The following is a 17,209-nucleotide window of genomic DNA, read 5'->3' as shown; positions in this document are numbered from 1 at the left end:
TAAAATCAAAAATATAAAATAGTAATATAACATGAAATAATAAAATAATATATATTTTTAATATAAATATATAAAATAAAACAAAATTAATAAAATATAAATATATAATTAATTGAGTTGATGTTTATGACAAAAAAATGATTGGCACAAAATTTAAAACAATCAACACCCCCTCTAAAGGGGTGTCATTAGCACCCCCCAAATAATAATTGGAAACCTAATTAAGGGGTGCCGTTAGCAATGGGGTGGGATGCCATTAGCACTCCCCCATATTTTAATGTTAAGATCTTATCTCTTGATTCTCTAAATTATAAGTTTTTCAATCATTCCTAAGGGATTGACAGCGCCGAATGAACATAAGTGGGGCCTCTTCTCTTCCCTCGCAACTAACACCTTTTTGGTTTGGCATATTTAAAGGTAAAATTCTAATCTATTAAAATATATAGTATGCAACAATTTATCTGATAAATATTAATTGAGTAAAAGTCGTTACCTTTATTAACCCTTATGGTACTCTCGGTCCTAATTGTCATCGCTTTAAAGATTTGTTTGTTTACCTTTTAATAATTCTATTAAAAGACAGCATTTGAACCGTTAAGTAATGAATCTTGTTTGGTAAAAAAAAGTCTGTCTCTTAATGGTTCTAAAACTCTATGAATGATTTTATATCATGTGCTTCCCTTAACCATTAAGCGTCTTAATTTCATTGTAAACAATTACCATACAATTATATTTCATTTTGCACTATATCGTGAAAGCCTCTTAATCATTCAAACAACTTAATTATTCTGCACCAAACCATTCAGCAACTGCCAAACAGTTCCTAATATTCATCTGGTATCAACATTTCATGTCTGGTGTAAACCGTTGCTTATAAAAGCATTGCTTCATGTTTGCATTTGGACATATCAAAGATCAAGATCAAGGCTCCATGGGTTCTCAGCCAGAGCAGCCACATGCACTGTGCATACCAGCCCCAGCCCAAGGCCATATCAACCCAATGCTTAAACTTGCCAAAATCCTCCATTCCAAAGGTTTCATGATCACCTTCGTCAACACCGAGTTCAACCACCAACGACTCCTCCGATCCCGAGGCCCTGACGCCCTCTGTGGCCTCCCGTCCTTCCGTTTTGAGACCATTCCCGATGGCCTTTCGTTGCCACAAAACCTTGATGCCACCCAAGAGGTTTCGTCTCTAACCAAATCTATCGATGAAACCTGTTTGGGTCCGTTTAAGAGTCTGATCAACAAACTGAATAAGTCTTGTTCGCCCGTGACTTGCATAGTGGCCGACCTGGTTATGGTATTCACCCTCGATGCCGCAAGGGAATTGAACATCCCGGCGATACTGTTTTGGACAAGCGGAGCGGGTTCTCTAGTATGTTACGATGAGTACCCGAATCTTTTGGAGACGGGTTTGATGCCTCTCAAAGGTAATTAATATACTCTCATTCTTCTTTCACATATCATATCATCAACCTTTGTATATCGTTTTCATAGATATAGAAGGACCGGAGAATTCAGTAATTTGTGATAACTGTGATATCTAACCAGTGGCGAATCCAAAAACTTCTATTATTGGGGTCCATTTAAGAGTGTAAAAAAAAATCTGAAACTAAATAACTCATTCGAACCAATACGATTTTGGGTTATTTGGTTTCCGGATTAAACGGTTCAGTTATCGAATAAATATAACTTATTCGGTTTGGTTTTCAATTAATTTTTGACTATTTTGGATAAACCGAGACATCATATTGCCATGTACATATTTTACTTTTCTGTTAAACTAAAGCAAATGAACACACTACACATTAATAGTTAGTAGCAAGAAATTAGAGGGCAAGAGGTCGATAACTTAGATTCAGTTAAAAAGAAATCAGATAGCAAAAGACCAAGAAATCGAAAATAAATGACAAACTAATAGCAAACCTTAAATCAAAATAACAAACCCAAATTAAATAACAAATTAAAGAAATGTTTATTGGGGATTTGAAGTTAGCTTGTCGGGGGCCTGTGCCCCTACCCCTTTAGTGTGCATCCGCCACTGATAACATTCTCAACCTTTCATTATAATTAGTAATCAATGGTTATATTAATAACGTTAATTTTGCTAATTATCCATTAATTTTCAAAAGAATTAAGTTTATGGATAATATTTTTTTTTTGTAAATCTCTTTGCTCTTCTTACTTCGGCGAACACTATGAAGATACACACTGTGATACCTAAAAAATATTATTTAAAAAGGATACATACAAACTATACAGACTATGATACCTCAATATACATACAAGATGTACACTGTGATACCTTAAGATGTACAGTATTAAAAAAAATATTCATAAAATACATACAAAATACAGAATGTGATATCTAGTTATTTTCAATAATATTATGAATAGTGATCGAGGGTTTGCCAACGCGACCTTCGACATGATTCCAAAAATAATTGATGGGCCATGGAACTGATATTATTCGCAATCTGGGGGAAGGTTAACGACACTCCTATCTTTTATTAATTGTGTCCTTATATCTGATGTAATTATTATTATTTTTGTTTTTTTTTATATTTTTGTTATTTTTTAATACTAATTCTTTTTGTTATATTATTTAATTATAAATACATTACTATCATAAATATTATTTTATTATTATGTAAAAGACCTAATACTAAAAAACATTATTTTTTTTTATCATAATTTCTATAAAAAAATATTATATGACTTTTTCCTTTTAATATTTTTTCTTAAAAAATATTACTTTTTTTTAATAATTATTTTTTAAGAAAAAAAATATTTTTCTTTTTCTAATAACGATACTTAAAAACATAATTTTTTAATAGTTATTTATAAAAAATATTTTTTTTATATTACAAAACTACATACTAAATTCAATATAATAATAATATTGTTAAATCCTTACGTATTATAAGAAGATTTATTTAACAACTATGTAGTTAGATTAAAAATATTGTTAGATCCTTATGTATATCGTGTTCACAAATTTCTTATAGTTATGCTCCTAATTGATCATTTATGGTAGTTAATTTAGATGAAAAATAATGTGGTTGACCTGATTACGTCGTCTGCACATTATCAGGTTCCTCACGTATATTATTACATGTGATAAAGGGTGTTCTTGATTCTCGTAAAATGGAGGAGTTCTTGTTTGAACCTCCCCCCCCACCTATATATATATATATATATATATATAGGAGCGATCAAATGCAAACCATTTATTTTGTACAAACCGTGCAAACCACCCTCATCCGTCGATTTCATTGTTTAATATTATGAAAAAATTTCATGAAATTGTTTCATATAATATTTTTTTTTGATTAAGTTGTTTCATATATGGTTATGAAATTGTTCATATAATACTTAATGAAATTTTAATGAAACTGTTTCATGTATTTATCTAAAATTAAAATAATGAAGATGATAATATCAATGATTAACACCCTCTACAATAAAAATGATTAATTAACCTCTCATAATTACAAAAAAATGAACAAAATGAAAAATTATGATTGGTTGAATGAGATTTGTACGGTTTGTATAAATAACGTGGTTTGTAAAGTAAATATCCTCTCTCTCTCTCTCTCTATATATATATATATATATATATGTATATATATATATATATATATATATATGTATATATATATATATAGAAGGACCGGAGATTCAGTAATTTGTGAAAACTGTGACATCTAACATTCTCAACCTGTCATTATAATTAGTAATCAATGGTCATATTAATAATGTTAATTTTGCTAATTATCCATTAATTTTCAAAAGAATTAAGTTTATAGATAATATTTAGAGGTAGTCTTTTTGTAAATCTCTTCGCTCTCCTTACTCCAGCGAACATCAAGAAGATACACACTGTGATATCTAAAAAGTATCATTTAAAAAAGAAACATTCAAACTATACACACTGTGATACCTCAATATACATACAAGATGTACACTGTGATATCCTAAAATGTACAGCATTAAAAGAAGGTATTCATAAAATATATATAAAATACACAATATGATACCCTAGAATATGTGGCCCAAGATAACACCCAAAAAACAACAAAAATACATTATAATACTCATAATATTATAATAATAATATTCATAATGAATATGAATAGTTATTTTCAATAAATCGTCGGTAAAAACATGACAAAATTCAAGATTTTTAAATTAATTAATTTGGATGGTGGTTGAGGCTTTGCCAACGTGACCTTCGACAATGATTCCAAAAATAATTTATTGCAATCCGGTTGAGAAATTTGATATGATTTTTTCTTCATAATTTAATATCCATAATAATTTAATAGATTTTATCGTGATGCAAATATCGTCACATGTGATAATATGAGTTCTAGCTCGAGTTTGAATTTACAGAATTGCAATCTAGCTCCAGCTGACTTTGGTTTACTACTCGCGAGTTTTCAAGTCGAGTTCGAAATTTAGAAATGACTATCGAGTTCGAATCGAATATATCGATACTCGAGCTGGATTCACATCATTAATTTACACCCATACACATGGGTGCCCCAGGCAACTTGGCCCGAGATCAAGATCGTGTATAATCACAATTGGTTTTACATGCGAGTTCAATATAAAATCACATGTGATTCGGTTGTTTTCGTGTTTTTTTGATTGGTCACCATCGCGTTTTTGAACCAACCCCTCTCTCTCTCTCTCTCTCTCTCTCTCTATATATATATATATATATATTGCATTTCATTTGGCAAACTTGTTCTCTTAGGTAGCGTTTGGTACGCAGACTGGACGGGACGAAACATGACTAATTGTCCGTCCTATGTTTGGTAGAACTAGGTCCCATGTTGTTACACCATTTTTAGTTTTGTCCCATGAAATTTAAAAATAGTCTCATCTTGTCTTATGTATTTTTTGTCCATGACATGTCAAACATGAGACTATTTTATTTTGTCCCGTCCCGTCCCATCTCATACAGTCTGCATACCAAACGCACCCTTAATTACCTTCTCTTTATAGTTTCAATTTGGTTTTCTAAAAATTAAATGGTTGTGCAACCACTGTTTTTTATTTGACTTATGCAAGTTTTAAAATTTAGGCTTGAAATGCTTATTTGAGTAAGTGCTTACCAATTTACATTATTTTATCGGATGAACATGGAAATGACCATGAATCTTACCCGGTAAGAGCGAGGCAAGAACCTAAAGTCTTACCCGGTAAGTGAGGACAATGACTCTTACCCGGTAAGTGAGGGCAATGACTCTTACCACGGTTAGCTCTAACCAGGTAATTCGTTGCATAGAAAGCCCTTTTTTGTTGACTAAAATCTTACCCGGTAAGTAAATGATGGTGTTGAATTTTACCGCCAGATGCTTACCGGGTAAGTGTTTGGTAAACGGCTCTTTAAACGTAAAAGTATTTGATAGAAACATGGACAAACAAGACATTCAAGTTCTATATGATACTTAATCATTTGTTCTTCGATCTACAGATTCGAGTTTTTTAACGAACGGTTATTTGGATACGATCATCGACTGTATCCCTTCGATGTCCGGAATGCGTCTAAAAGACATTCCCCCTTTCATTCGAATTCTCTATCCTGGCGACGAGTACTTGGTACAATTTTTGTGTTCCGTAACAAAGCGAGCAAAATCAGCAGCCGCAATCGTTTTCAACACTTTCCATGAACTCGAACACGATATCTTAGGCACACTCACTTCGAAATTCCCTCCTTGCTACGGAATCGGCCCTTTGAATTTACTCGAAAAAAAATTCCCAAACGAATCTCTAGCGTCCATCAAATCAAACCTTTGGAAAGAAGAGCTCGAATGCGTAAAATGGCTAGACTCAAAATCACCATCGTCAGTTATTTACGTGAACTTTGGCAGCATTACCGTGATAACACCTCAACAAATGGTCGAGTTTTGTTGGGGACTCGCAAAGAGCAACTATCCGTTTTTGTGGATAATACGACCAGACCTCGTGATCGGCGACAAAGCTGTACTTCCACCCGATTTTTTGGTCGACACAAAAGATAGAGGGTTCTTAGCCAATTGGTGCCCCCAAGAACAAGTTCTAAAACACCCGTCGATAGGAGGGTTTTTAACGCATAGTGGATGGAATTCGGCGATAGAAAGCATTTCTAATGGAGTCCCGATGCTTTGTTGGCCGTTTTTCGCGGACCAACAACCGAACAGTTGGTTGAGTTGCAGCAAGTGGGGGGTTGCGATGGAGATCGACAGCGATGTAAAGAGCGATGAAATTAGAAAGCTAGTAATCGAGTTGATGAACGGCAAAAGGGGGAATACGATTAGGACGAATGCCGTTGACTGGAAGAACAAGTCGGAGGAAGCATGTGCCTTCCCTTCTGGTTCATCAATGGTGAACTTGGAGAAGATCATTCAGCTACTGCAAACGTCTTTACCATGATACACAATGTCTGTTTGAGATGCTTGTCTGTTTGTTTTTCTACTTAATCAAGTTCTTTCACTCAAAAATACTAAAAATGGGGTCTTCCGACGGCCAAATCCGTCGGAAACCAAGTTTCCGACGGATTGGGTGGCCGAAAAACCCCATGCTAAATGCAATTTCCAACGGATTTGTATTTTCTGACGGATTTGTATTATCCAGACAAAATACTATATAAAACAAATTGTTCAACAAAATTAACGATTGTTCGGTGACAATAGTTCATAAATACAATATTCATAAATACAATCAATGCATCATATCATCCTTGTAACATGCATCATCCACTAGAGTTTCAAGTTCCTCAAGTACCATAAACATTGTATCCCCTTCTTCAGTTTCATAGATGAAATTTGCATCTTCACTTGCAATCTCTTTTCGTTTCTTGCAGTATTTCATCCGGGACGTTCCAATCTTTTTGGAGGCCCTGTTATATCCAAAACTTTATATTACATTGCATAAATGAGATGACAGAGAATAGATGTTAAAAATAAAAATGGGCTAAGCCTAAAACAATTAACAATCTGAAACTAAACCTAAACCATTAATGATTTGAACCTAAAACCAAATAATTAATGGCTTGAACCTAAATAATTTCGGCTATAGTTTTACACATGTTGATAAAAAGACCCAACATGTAAATTTGGGCCCCAAAATTTCGGGGGATCTGTTCCAAATCTCACATTTAACGTCTACTACTTGATAAATGGCTTATCTACTACTTGATAAATGGAGAGGTTCATTATAATACATGTAAATTTAACGTCTCTACAAATTTACATGGTTCTAGAAATCTTCAACGGACTCGGATTCCCTCATTCCAAGTCCATCGAATTCATAACGTAAGGTTTGCAAACGTACCATTTTAACTTTGTCTTCTCCACGTTAAGTCTTGTACAACATATCCCACGCATCCTCTGATGTAAGAGACGTTGAGATCCTCTCGAAAATGGCTTATCTACTACTTGATAAATGAAAAATAACGCTTTCCGATCTTCTTTTAATTTTGTGTTTTGTTGGGACGTTAAAGCCGTAGAATTCTTGTAACCCATCCTCAACCAAATTCCATAGATCTTGAGATTCAAAGAACACCTTCATTCGAATACTCCATTGGTGACAGTTTCTACCGTTTAACTTCGGAAGTTGCGCTAGAAAAACATTGTTGTTTGAAGTCATTAGAGTTTTAATCTTTCCTGCTTTTTTTCCCCTTTTTTTGTGATTTTGAACACAAGCTCTGATACCACTTTGTTGGATCAAAACAAGAAACAACACAAAAAATACTACTATGTTGGAATAAACAAGAAGAACAAGACTGCAGATCAAAGGATTAAATTACAGCAGTTATATATATATATATATATATATATATATATATATATATATATATATATATATATATATATTTTATGTATATATTATATGTATATGGGTTGGGTTCACGTGAGACCAACCTGTTTTCGTGAGACCCGTGAAACCACATTTTTACACGTAAACTTCACAGCAAAAACACTGGAAGGTTAAAAAAGTCACCTTCACAGCATTTTGCTGTGAAGTTTCAAGTGTAAAAAGATGGTCTCATGGGTCTCACGAAAACAGACTGGTCTCACATGATCCCAAATCATATATATATATATATGTATGTATGTATAGATAGTTTGCTGTGAGATATGCAAAGAATATTTTATTATTACTGCAGCACCTTTTCATATTCAACAAACACACATATATATACATACGAAGCGACAGAATTTTGACCAACATAATGATTTGTGAACCAACACAACTATTGGTAAGTGATTAAAGTTAGAAGTCTTACACTATAATTTATTTTATTAGGTAAGATTGTAGTACATCAAAACGTATCATATGCAACAATTTACCTGGTAAGCGCTACCCGGATAAGAGTCGTAACCCTCACTTACCGGGTAAGACTCTCCATCCTTATCATCGCTCTTACCGGGTAAGATTATTGGCCCTTACCATGTTCATCCGGTGAGGAAAATTACCCGATAAGTACTTACCGGATAAGCATTTAGTAAACGGCCCTTACCCTCTTCCCAACAACCAACCCCAAACCATCCGACCCGTTCCAGAAAACCTTTACAGCCTCAAATTTCTTGACCTCACCACAAACCACCCGATGCCTACTACACTTGTACCTTCAACTGTTACCCAGGCTCAAAAAGATTCCCAATGGAGAAAGGCAATGGATTCTGAATTTAATGCCTTACTGCAAAATGGCACTTGGGAGCTAATGCCCAAGACAAATCATGTTCCGATTGGTTGCAAATGGATTTTCTGAATAAAGCGCAAACCGGATGGATTTATAGAGCGATACCAAGTTCGCCTTGTGGCAAACGGATATTTGCAACAACCTGCACTACCACGAACAAAACTCAATTGGCAAATCATTAGATCCCGACAATAATTTCACAAGTAGCTAAAATGTTACCCGCATAATGTTACAGGAAGTAAAATTATTATAAAATTAAGCTAACTACCGGAAAGAGAATGATATGATTTTAAAAGCTCAGAATAGGGATGTAAATGAATAACATAAAACTCGATTAAACCAAACCTCAATTCCAAATTGAAATAAATGGAATATTGTGGGTTTCTAGTTACCAAAAGATATCACCAATGGACTTTGGCCAAACCTACCAACTTCCATTAAAGGCAAAAAACAACATCCACAAGAGTTATCTAGAATAGATAAAAGTTGAACAACATACACAAAACAACCAATAACACAAACTACATCAAACCAAATGCCATTATCTTATCATTGCTAGCCGATGCAACCAAACCTGTAACCGTTAAATATACCAAACCTACAATTAGTCCCTCATGCGCCAACAGTCCGACATGTTTCGTAGGTCCACTGTCATTGTCTTGTCCCATATCATTCGCTGCCAATTGACATATCTGCAATAACAAAAAGCCAAAATTCTATAGAGATTAATAAAAAACCAAACAAAACCAATAAAGCTAATTCACATATATCCTTCATCCCATTTTAAAAATCCACAATATGATCACCTCACCAAGAACAAACTAATAATTATAAGAAACGAATCAAATGGTTCAACGATTTGCTTACAAATGATTGTTGCTAGGATTTTTTATATCTCGTCTTCCCGGGTTTGAATCAAACCCAGGCGCTACCAAAGCCCATAATATTGAGATAGGTGTTTTATTTAGTTTGAGTTCTTGACTTGATAGAGTTGGATCATGAAAAAGGCAACAATAACATCAAGCGCCTAAATGATCCAAAGTAGTATATTACAATTACCATCAAGGAAAAGAGAAAATGCAACAATAGCATCAAACCCATCAAAGTTTATGTTCATATCTGTGTCAACAAGGCAATATAAGTTGCATACAAGCTGAAATCAAATGCATAATTAAGTAGATGCAAAATTAACAATGAGAATAGTCTGAAGTTCTAATCAAATGCATAATATCATGCTTGATGTTTTGAGATGGCTCATGCAGCATCACAAGTGAATGAAGGTGAGATAGATGGCTCATACAGCACCACAAGTAAATGAAGTTGATACATCATAACCTTATCTTTTCTTTCTTTCTTTTGGCAAGATCCCATTGGTTTTAGTTATAACCTGTTGCTTTTGATCTTATCACAATCCATAACACCAGTGAACACTCAACACAGACAATAATTAAGGGGCCGTTTACCAAAAACTTACCCGGTAGGTGCTTACGGGCAAAAATTAACACTATCATTTACTTACCGGGTAAGATTTTAGTCCATCAAAACGGCAACGTATGCGACAATTTACCGGTAACACTACAACAAAATCGGGTTTATAGGACACTCCCAAATTCTAAGTGTCCTAATAGACCTCTTTATAGGACTTAGTTTATAAGACCAAAAAAATAAAGTGTCCTATCTAAAGGTGTTATAATAAGTTTATATGACGTTTTTTGACGTCGTAATAAGTTTTTTAAGACACTTTTAATATAAAACGTCCCATTATCAACTTTATAGGACACTATTTGAAAAACTGTCCTATAAAAAATTGAGTTTATAGGACACTTTCTCAAAAGTGTCCTATAAAGTTGCTAATGTGATACTATGTATTAAAAATGTCCTAAAAAACTTGTTAAAACGTCTAAAAGCGTCATATAAACTTATTACAACACCTTTAGATAGGACGCTTTATATTTTGGTCCTATAAATTAAGTCTTATAAAACGGTTTATTGGGACGCTTAGAGATTGAGAGTGTTCTATAAACCCAATTTTGTTGTAGTGTCAGCATTTACCGTGGTAAAAGTCGTTGCCCTCACTTACCGGGTAAGATTCTTGGTCCTTGTCTTGCTCTTACGGGGTAAGTACCATATTCATCCGATAATGTAATGTGATTTGATAAGCCCTTACCCGGGTAAGCGTTTGGTAAACGACCCCTAAGTCTGTTTTAAAAAGAAACATAAATATACTTTTGTTTGAAATAGAATTAGAAATATAAATATATTTTAATCAGTAAGTCCTCTTTTTAGCAAGAAATAGACAGTTACTAAGGTTCAAACAAATTTTTATAAAATTAGATAAAAGAGAAAGGACAAACCTGTGGAACTTCAAACCTCGCACTACAACCTCCTAATCGTACATCATTCTGTATGATTATTCCTCTTTCTCACAAGAAATGGAAATTTTGAGTCTACGACACATCTCGAAGCATTCTTCGGCTACCTCACAAGAATACGTAAATATTTTTGCATCTTTTCCCCTGAGAAAACACAATCAAAGATCAATTACTTTTGTCCTAAACTCCCATTCTCATATGAAGAATCGATAGATGAAGATATTAGTAGTTTCTATTCAACGAATTCAAAATTATTGCATCAATAGTCTCTCAACTATACAGAAAGTTATGTTCTTTCACAACCACACTATCTCTTCTTAGGGTTTGGACTCAATTTACAGCTTCAATTTCGAGGCCGGAAGAAGTTTGGCGTAAAGGCCAAAAGCTAGACCAAGCAAACAAGAATGTTAAAGTGCTAAACAAGCCTGGACATGTAATCCCTCTTCGGTATAAAAAAATTGTCAAAGTTAAACTTCATGAAAGATTACGACTTCCAATCAAAATTGGAACGTTTTTATATCGAAATGCAGAGACTTTTGATGGTTAATGATAAGAAGCACAAAAAAAACACTATCGAACACATTGAAAGTTGAAATTATCGAACCTGATTACAATGAATGACAAGACACACCTAGAAAACCCTAGGATGAGCGAAGAAGATGTGTGTATACGGGAGTGAAGAATGATGAGCTTTAGGAATGGGAATCACCGGATATGGTTAAAGGAACTACCATATTGAGAAGATCAATAGCCACATTGGGAACAATAAGAAACCGGAGTACATCAATAGCCACGTTGAGAAGATCAATAGGCGTCTACATATCTTGTAGAGATCAAAAACTTAGACACTGGATATGCAATAAGCAAACCTAGTAGTGTTTGTATCCGGTGTCAGTTTTCTTTCTTAACCTTCTACCGGATACAAACACTATTGTTGGTTATTTTGGGATTGTTTTGATACAAACACTGTTGTTGGTTCTTTGGTTTCTAAAGAATGGTATAATGTTGGGATGGTATGGAACTGTTGGATGAAATATGTTCCTTTTGGATCCTATAAGACCATTGTTTGGTGTCTGGCTTGGCTTTTGTGTCTTATGGCCGATGATATTGGGATGATTCTAAAGTTGGGTTTGATTGGAACAAAAAACATGACTGAGGATCTTTTTGATTCCTATTTCATTACCAACTGGAAACGGGTAATATTACATTTTAGCTCATGAAGATCTCTATGTTTATGTTAGTCCATCAAACCTGTGTAGGATATTGCAACTATTATCTATTGAATAATAAGCTAATAACATCTATTCATTTAATGAAAATCCTGCGCTTGCAATATTTATTTTTTTAATTTATAATATAGTGCCGACGTGCTTTCAAAGAATGTGGTGGAATTTTAAGTTTATTTCAGAATCTTATGTCCAATACAGTACATAGAATCTGGTATTAGATATTGGCATCTTTCTGCAGCCTTAAGAAGGAAAGAATAATAATCTGGAGGTAAAATTTGCATAACTAGCTCAAAACAAAGCGAAGGGTCTTTTAACTTCTGTTGCTACACTACCACATTATTGAGTCCTATTGGAACTCCTAAACTTATGTCGATATACTTCTTGAATTTATTTGGGTGCGTTTGTTTGAAGTGGCATAACTGGTTTAGACAGTAATGACCCTATCCCTATGATGCCACAATGGATTTTCAATATTAAATCTAATTCAATTTCAGACAAAAATTGGTGACATAAGACGGGGCTTATCGGGTCTTAAACAGTGCTATATTACAAAAAGGCGTTGGCTTTATAGTGATTGGGAAGATCGGATTTGGAACTCAAAAATGAACTCAAACACGAAACAAATACTTAGAACTCAAAAATGAAATAGGAGCAAAAGTAACACATCCGATTTATTTAACCTCTTTATTACTCAAAGCCTGTGGAAAGTTTGGAGTGGCATAACTGGTTTAGACAGTAATGAAACTGTTAACCAGTTCCCTAATATGATTCAAAAACCTGTTGGTGTCATATGGAAACCTGTTGGATATTGGATATTGGATACTGGATACTGGTCTAGTCATATAATGAACCATCACTATGGCAGCCAACCATCTATTCCTATGTTGCCAAAGTGGATTCTTCAAATTTCTTGCATAATCCCCTATGGAATACAATTTGTATTATTAGGAGGGGACTTGATACACTCAATTTGGACTGGTTCTACTGTGAATCAACATTCTGGCAGCCAACCATCTATTCCTATGCTGCCACAATGGATTTTTCAATATCAAATCTAATTCAATTTCGGACTAAAATTGGTGATATAAGATGGGGCTTATCGGGTCTTAAACTGTGAACAGTTGGCAAGAATTGAAACCCAATTGATCAATGATGCAAGAAGAGAGGAAACAATGTTACCTGGAAAGTGATGGATTGAGGAATCGATGTTGAATTGGTACATAGTAATGAACTCGGATGGGGTACACAGTAATGAGTTGGGCCAAGCTAAAACAGTAAACAGACAAAAGGTTAATAAGTGTCATTGGTTTAGATAAAACAAACAACAAAGAGGAAACATATCTATGAACTATAATCCATACAATTATGAACTGCACAAACTGCACTCGTTGTCCACATTATAAAGATTAGATTATAAAGAATGCGATTGAGATAGATATAGCAACCAATGCAAGCCAAATAACAGAGATAGATATAGCAACCAATGCAAGCCAAAAACCTTGTCAYTTGCCTCACATAAAACATCCGTCTTGAGAAAATTACTTCATTTATTTGATTCTACTGTACTATCCACTGTGTAGTAAGTTCACAATTTTTACCAACAGTAACATTGTAGTTGGAACCTAGGGTCCATATAAGTTGATTAATATGTCACTTAATGAGCAGATGTTTATAGTTTAGTTTGAAGAACCATTAAAATTGATTCTTAGTAAACAAAAGAGGGAGATTGGCAATCTATTGCAACAAGTCTACTCTTCACAAATCCATGGTATGGGCTAGAAGCCAAGTAACTAAACTTGTGAGAGTAGGAGGGTGAGCTGCCTAACCTTATTGATGCTTATGTCAACTTTCTCAAACACATGCTTTATGGGACTCTGCTTATTTACAATTCTTTAACAAGCGGTGCCTTTTGACTTCCAGAAAATTTAGTAGAGAGCAAAAATTTAGAACTCAAAAACTATGCAATAAGCAAACCTAGTAGTGTTTGTATCTAGTGTCACTTTTATTTGTTAACCTTCTACTGGATACAAACACTACTGTTGGTTCCTTGGTTACTATTTTGGGACTGTTTTGATACAAACACTGCTGTATCGGGTATTGTGGTCTGTTACAAAAAGCCGATGGCATTATAGTGAGTGGGAAGATTTGATTTGGAACTCAGAAATGAACTCAATAACGAAACAAAAACTTAGAACTCAAAAATCAAAAAACTCAAAACTCAAACACAGGTGGGAACAGGGGAAACACCTTTGAAGCATTTTCTCAAGCACCTTGCGGTAACATGGGAAAACATGAAATCTAAAAGAAAATCCAATACAATTAGAAAAAAAAAAAAGGAAAAAGCAATACAATTACCTGGAAATGGAAATCCCGGAAAGATAAGTGGCCATGAAGGGCGAAGGAAGGCTGGAATGCCAACATGCGTCTATTATTGCACTAGGCAGGCGTCAGCCCCCATACATGGTCTTACGACTTCGAAAAAAATCTGTTGATAAATGAATCCTAATTTGTTGACTATTACTTATCAAATCTTGCTGATCAGAAGAACAGGGGAAACACCTTTGAGTGTGGAACAATCATATGTATCGGCTGGATCAAGTGGAAGAGGAGCGGTAGAAGGAGAGGAGCGATCGTTTATAAACCTGAATCATTGGTTTAGGGGACTGAATCGTCATCTCTGTAGGAGGAGAGCCAGAGAAGCATCGGAAATTGGATGAGGGTGGAGCGCCGCTCCTTGGACAGAGAGAGAGAAAGAGCGTTGTTATCAATGTGTGCTTGACAGAGTAGTACGAAATGCAAAAGATGTTTTTAAGACTTTAAACTCTATGCATTAGAAGGTAGTACTAAATACATTAGATGTTTTTAAGACTTGTGTTAAATCTCATTGATAAGGTAGTATAGATATATATTATGTTAAAGATTAGAAGATGAGTCCTTATATACAAAATTGTAATACCTGATCCACATATTAGCAATTAAATCCTCTTCATGAAAGAATGATCAAGCGAGGTACACGAATGTAGGCTTGCTATAGAGGAAGCTGATCATTTCGTTAGCTACATCCACCATGGGGATTCTGTTCTCCAAGATTTACAAGAAGAAATGACATAATTAGTTTTTGTGTGTAAAATCACAGAAGTAAATATACCACGTCGTTGAAGAATTAACGAGATAGAAGCCATACCCCTTGTCCCACTGCATTGTGTAGAGATCACAGCTCTGTTATACAGTTCACGTCTTTCTGATGTTCTACTTCCTAGACGCCTCAGGTTTGAATCTTTCTCATCTGTTTTTTCTTCATACACGTATGTATTTGCAGGGACCTTTACATCATAACCTAGAGTTTCATCAAAATCGTTACCATCAACATGCACCAAGTTCCCATASTCAGAGATACAAGTGTTAAGTTGCTGAATCATTTCAACGTCTTCTTTGTATACTACATGTGCCCCACATCTTACAGATTTATTACCGTTTGTTTTAGCTAGAGTCATGACAAGACTACCTTGGATATGAGACCAATCTTGAGGTTGTAAATCATGATACATTTGCTGAAAGAAACCAAATGGTATATAGGTAACCCAGATGTTACAGTTCTCAGTTGCTGCAGATTCAATATGATCAACCTCTAACTTAGGAACGACCTTCTTGTCATTTACAATTCTGAAGATGATTCTAGGATAATCATATGTCCAGTTTCCGTGAAACACGCCACATATTGCAAATCCAATGACTTGGGTATGCAGCATGGGAGGTAACCGTAATGCAACAGTGCACCCATGTTGTTGTTCTTCAAACCAACTTGGAATCTTGCTTCCAGGAACACCGATACTTAACCGATGACCTACAGCAGCACATCTCTGTAGTCAACAGAAAGCATCATTAATGTATGCTATAAGATGAATATWAAAAATGTTGTATTAAAAATAGAGCTGCAATTGTTTGGGTTAGGCACAGTATTTTTATTACATCAAGGATGCGAGTTGACTCATGAGAGAGAAATTTGCTACCTTTAAGAAATATTGCTCCAGCATCTTATTAATGTATGGTCCGTTCTCTTGATTTTCTAGGAGTTTGTGGCAATCAAAGAACCATACATTATACAGCCATACATACTCATTTGATAGGTCTCCAATCTTTGCCAGTGAACTGCAACCTCTGGCCCTCAATACTTGTATTCCTGATGGAAGAGAATGCAAATTTTGAAGTCGGCAACACTTATTCAACTCTAGGAGCTTAAGATTTGAAAGACTGGAGATTCCGGCAGGAAACTGGGTTAATTGAGAGTTCCCACTTAGATGTAATTCTTCCAAGGAAGAAAATGCATGCAAATTTTGTGGGAAGTCTTTCTCTTTTAGTTGTCTACAACTGAGATCCAATTTTCTCAAGGAACACAAATTTGTCAAAGTACCACACATAATAGACTTGGGTAGCCTTGTTCCCAAGTTCCACATGTAATCAGGAAATCCTAGTAAAAACTCTTCTAAGTTTTTCAAGCTTCCAAGCTTCTTTGGTAATTTTTCCAGTTTCTTGCAGTTGTTGAGTTGAAGGCGCTTTAGACCCTTTAACTCGCAAACAGAGTTTGGAATCTTCTTAAGTTTCTCACATCCTATCAGATTCAAGACTCTTAGCCCAGACAAATGTCTAATTGATCAAATGTAGGCTTCCCAGAAATGGATGAAGCTCAGCATTTGGTGAGGCCTCTACATCATCTGTGTATAGATGACAGGTCTATTATACACGTCCCGTTTCTGTAATGCTCTAGTTCTTAGAGACATCTCTGAATCCTGATCAGACTTTTCTTCATACACATACGTATTGGCAGAGACCTTTCCCTTATAATCTAGCTCTCCATGATAATCGTCGCCATCAATTTGCATCAAGTTTCCAAAGTCAGAGATACAAGTATT

At 34.8% G+C, this 17,209-nt stretch overlaps 1 protein-coding gene and 1 long non-coding RNA gene across 2 annotated transcripts; one reads left to right on the top strand and one right to left on the bottom strand.

Moving 5' to 3' along the window:
* Positions 1–920: 920 nt before the first annotated feature.
* Positions 921–6,646, top strand: LOC112517793 (7-deoxyloganetin glucosyltransferase-like). The gene is made up of 2 exons (XM_025125169.1): positions 921–1,433; positions 5,489–6,646. The coding sequence occupies exons 1-2, from the start codon at positions 932–934 to the stop codon at positions 6,424–6,426; spliced, it is 1,440 nt and encodes a 479-aa protein (XP_024980937.1). The 5' UTR covers positions 921–931; the 3' UTR covers positions 6,427–6,646.
* A 4,461-nt stretch (positions 6,647–11,107) lies between these two features.
* LOC112501314 lies at positions 11,108–15,360 on the bottom strand. Its single transcript, XR_003067452.1, has 4 exons — positions 15,256–15,360; positions 14,859–15,032; positions 13,479–13,565; positions 11,108–11,214 (listed from the first exon to the last, which is right to left on the bottom strand). It is a non-coding gene; the product is annotated as an uncharacterized LOC112501314 (long non-coding RNA).
* Between the last annotated feature and the right edge of the window lie 1,849 nt (positions 15,361–17,209).

Source organism: Cynara cardunculus (genome assembly GCF_001531365.2).
Source record: "Cynara cardunculus var. scolymus isolate 2C chromosome LG 1, CcrdV1, whole genome shotgun sequence".
NCBI lineage: Eukaryota > Viridiplantae > Streptophyta > Magnoliopsida > Asterales > Asteraceae > Cynara > Cynara cardunculus.
Note: the sequence above shows the minus strand (reverse complement) of the source record. Positions and strands in the feature narration are given on the sequence as shown.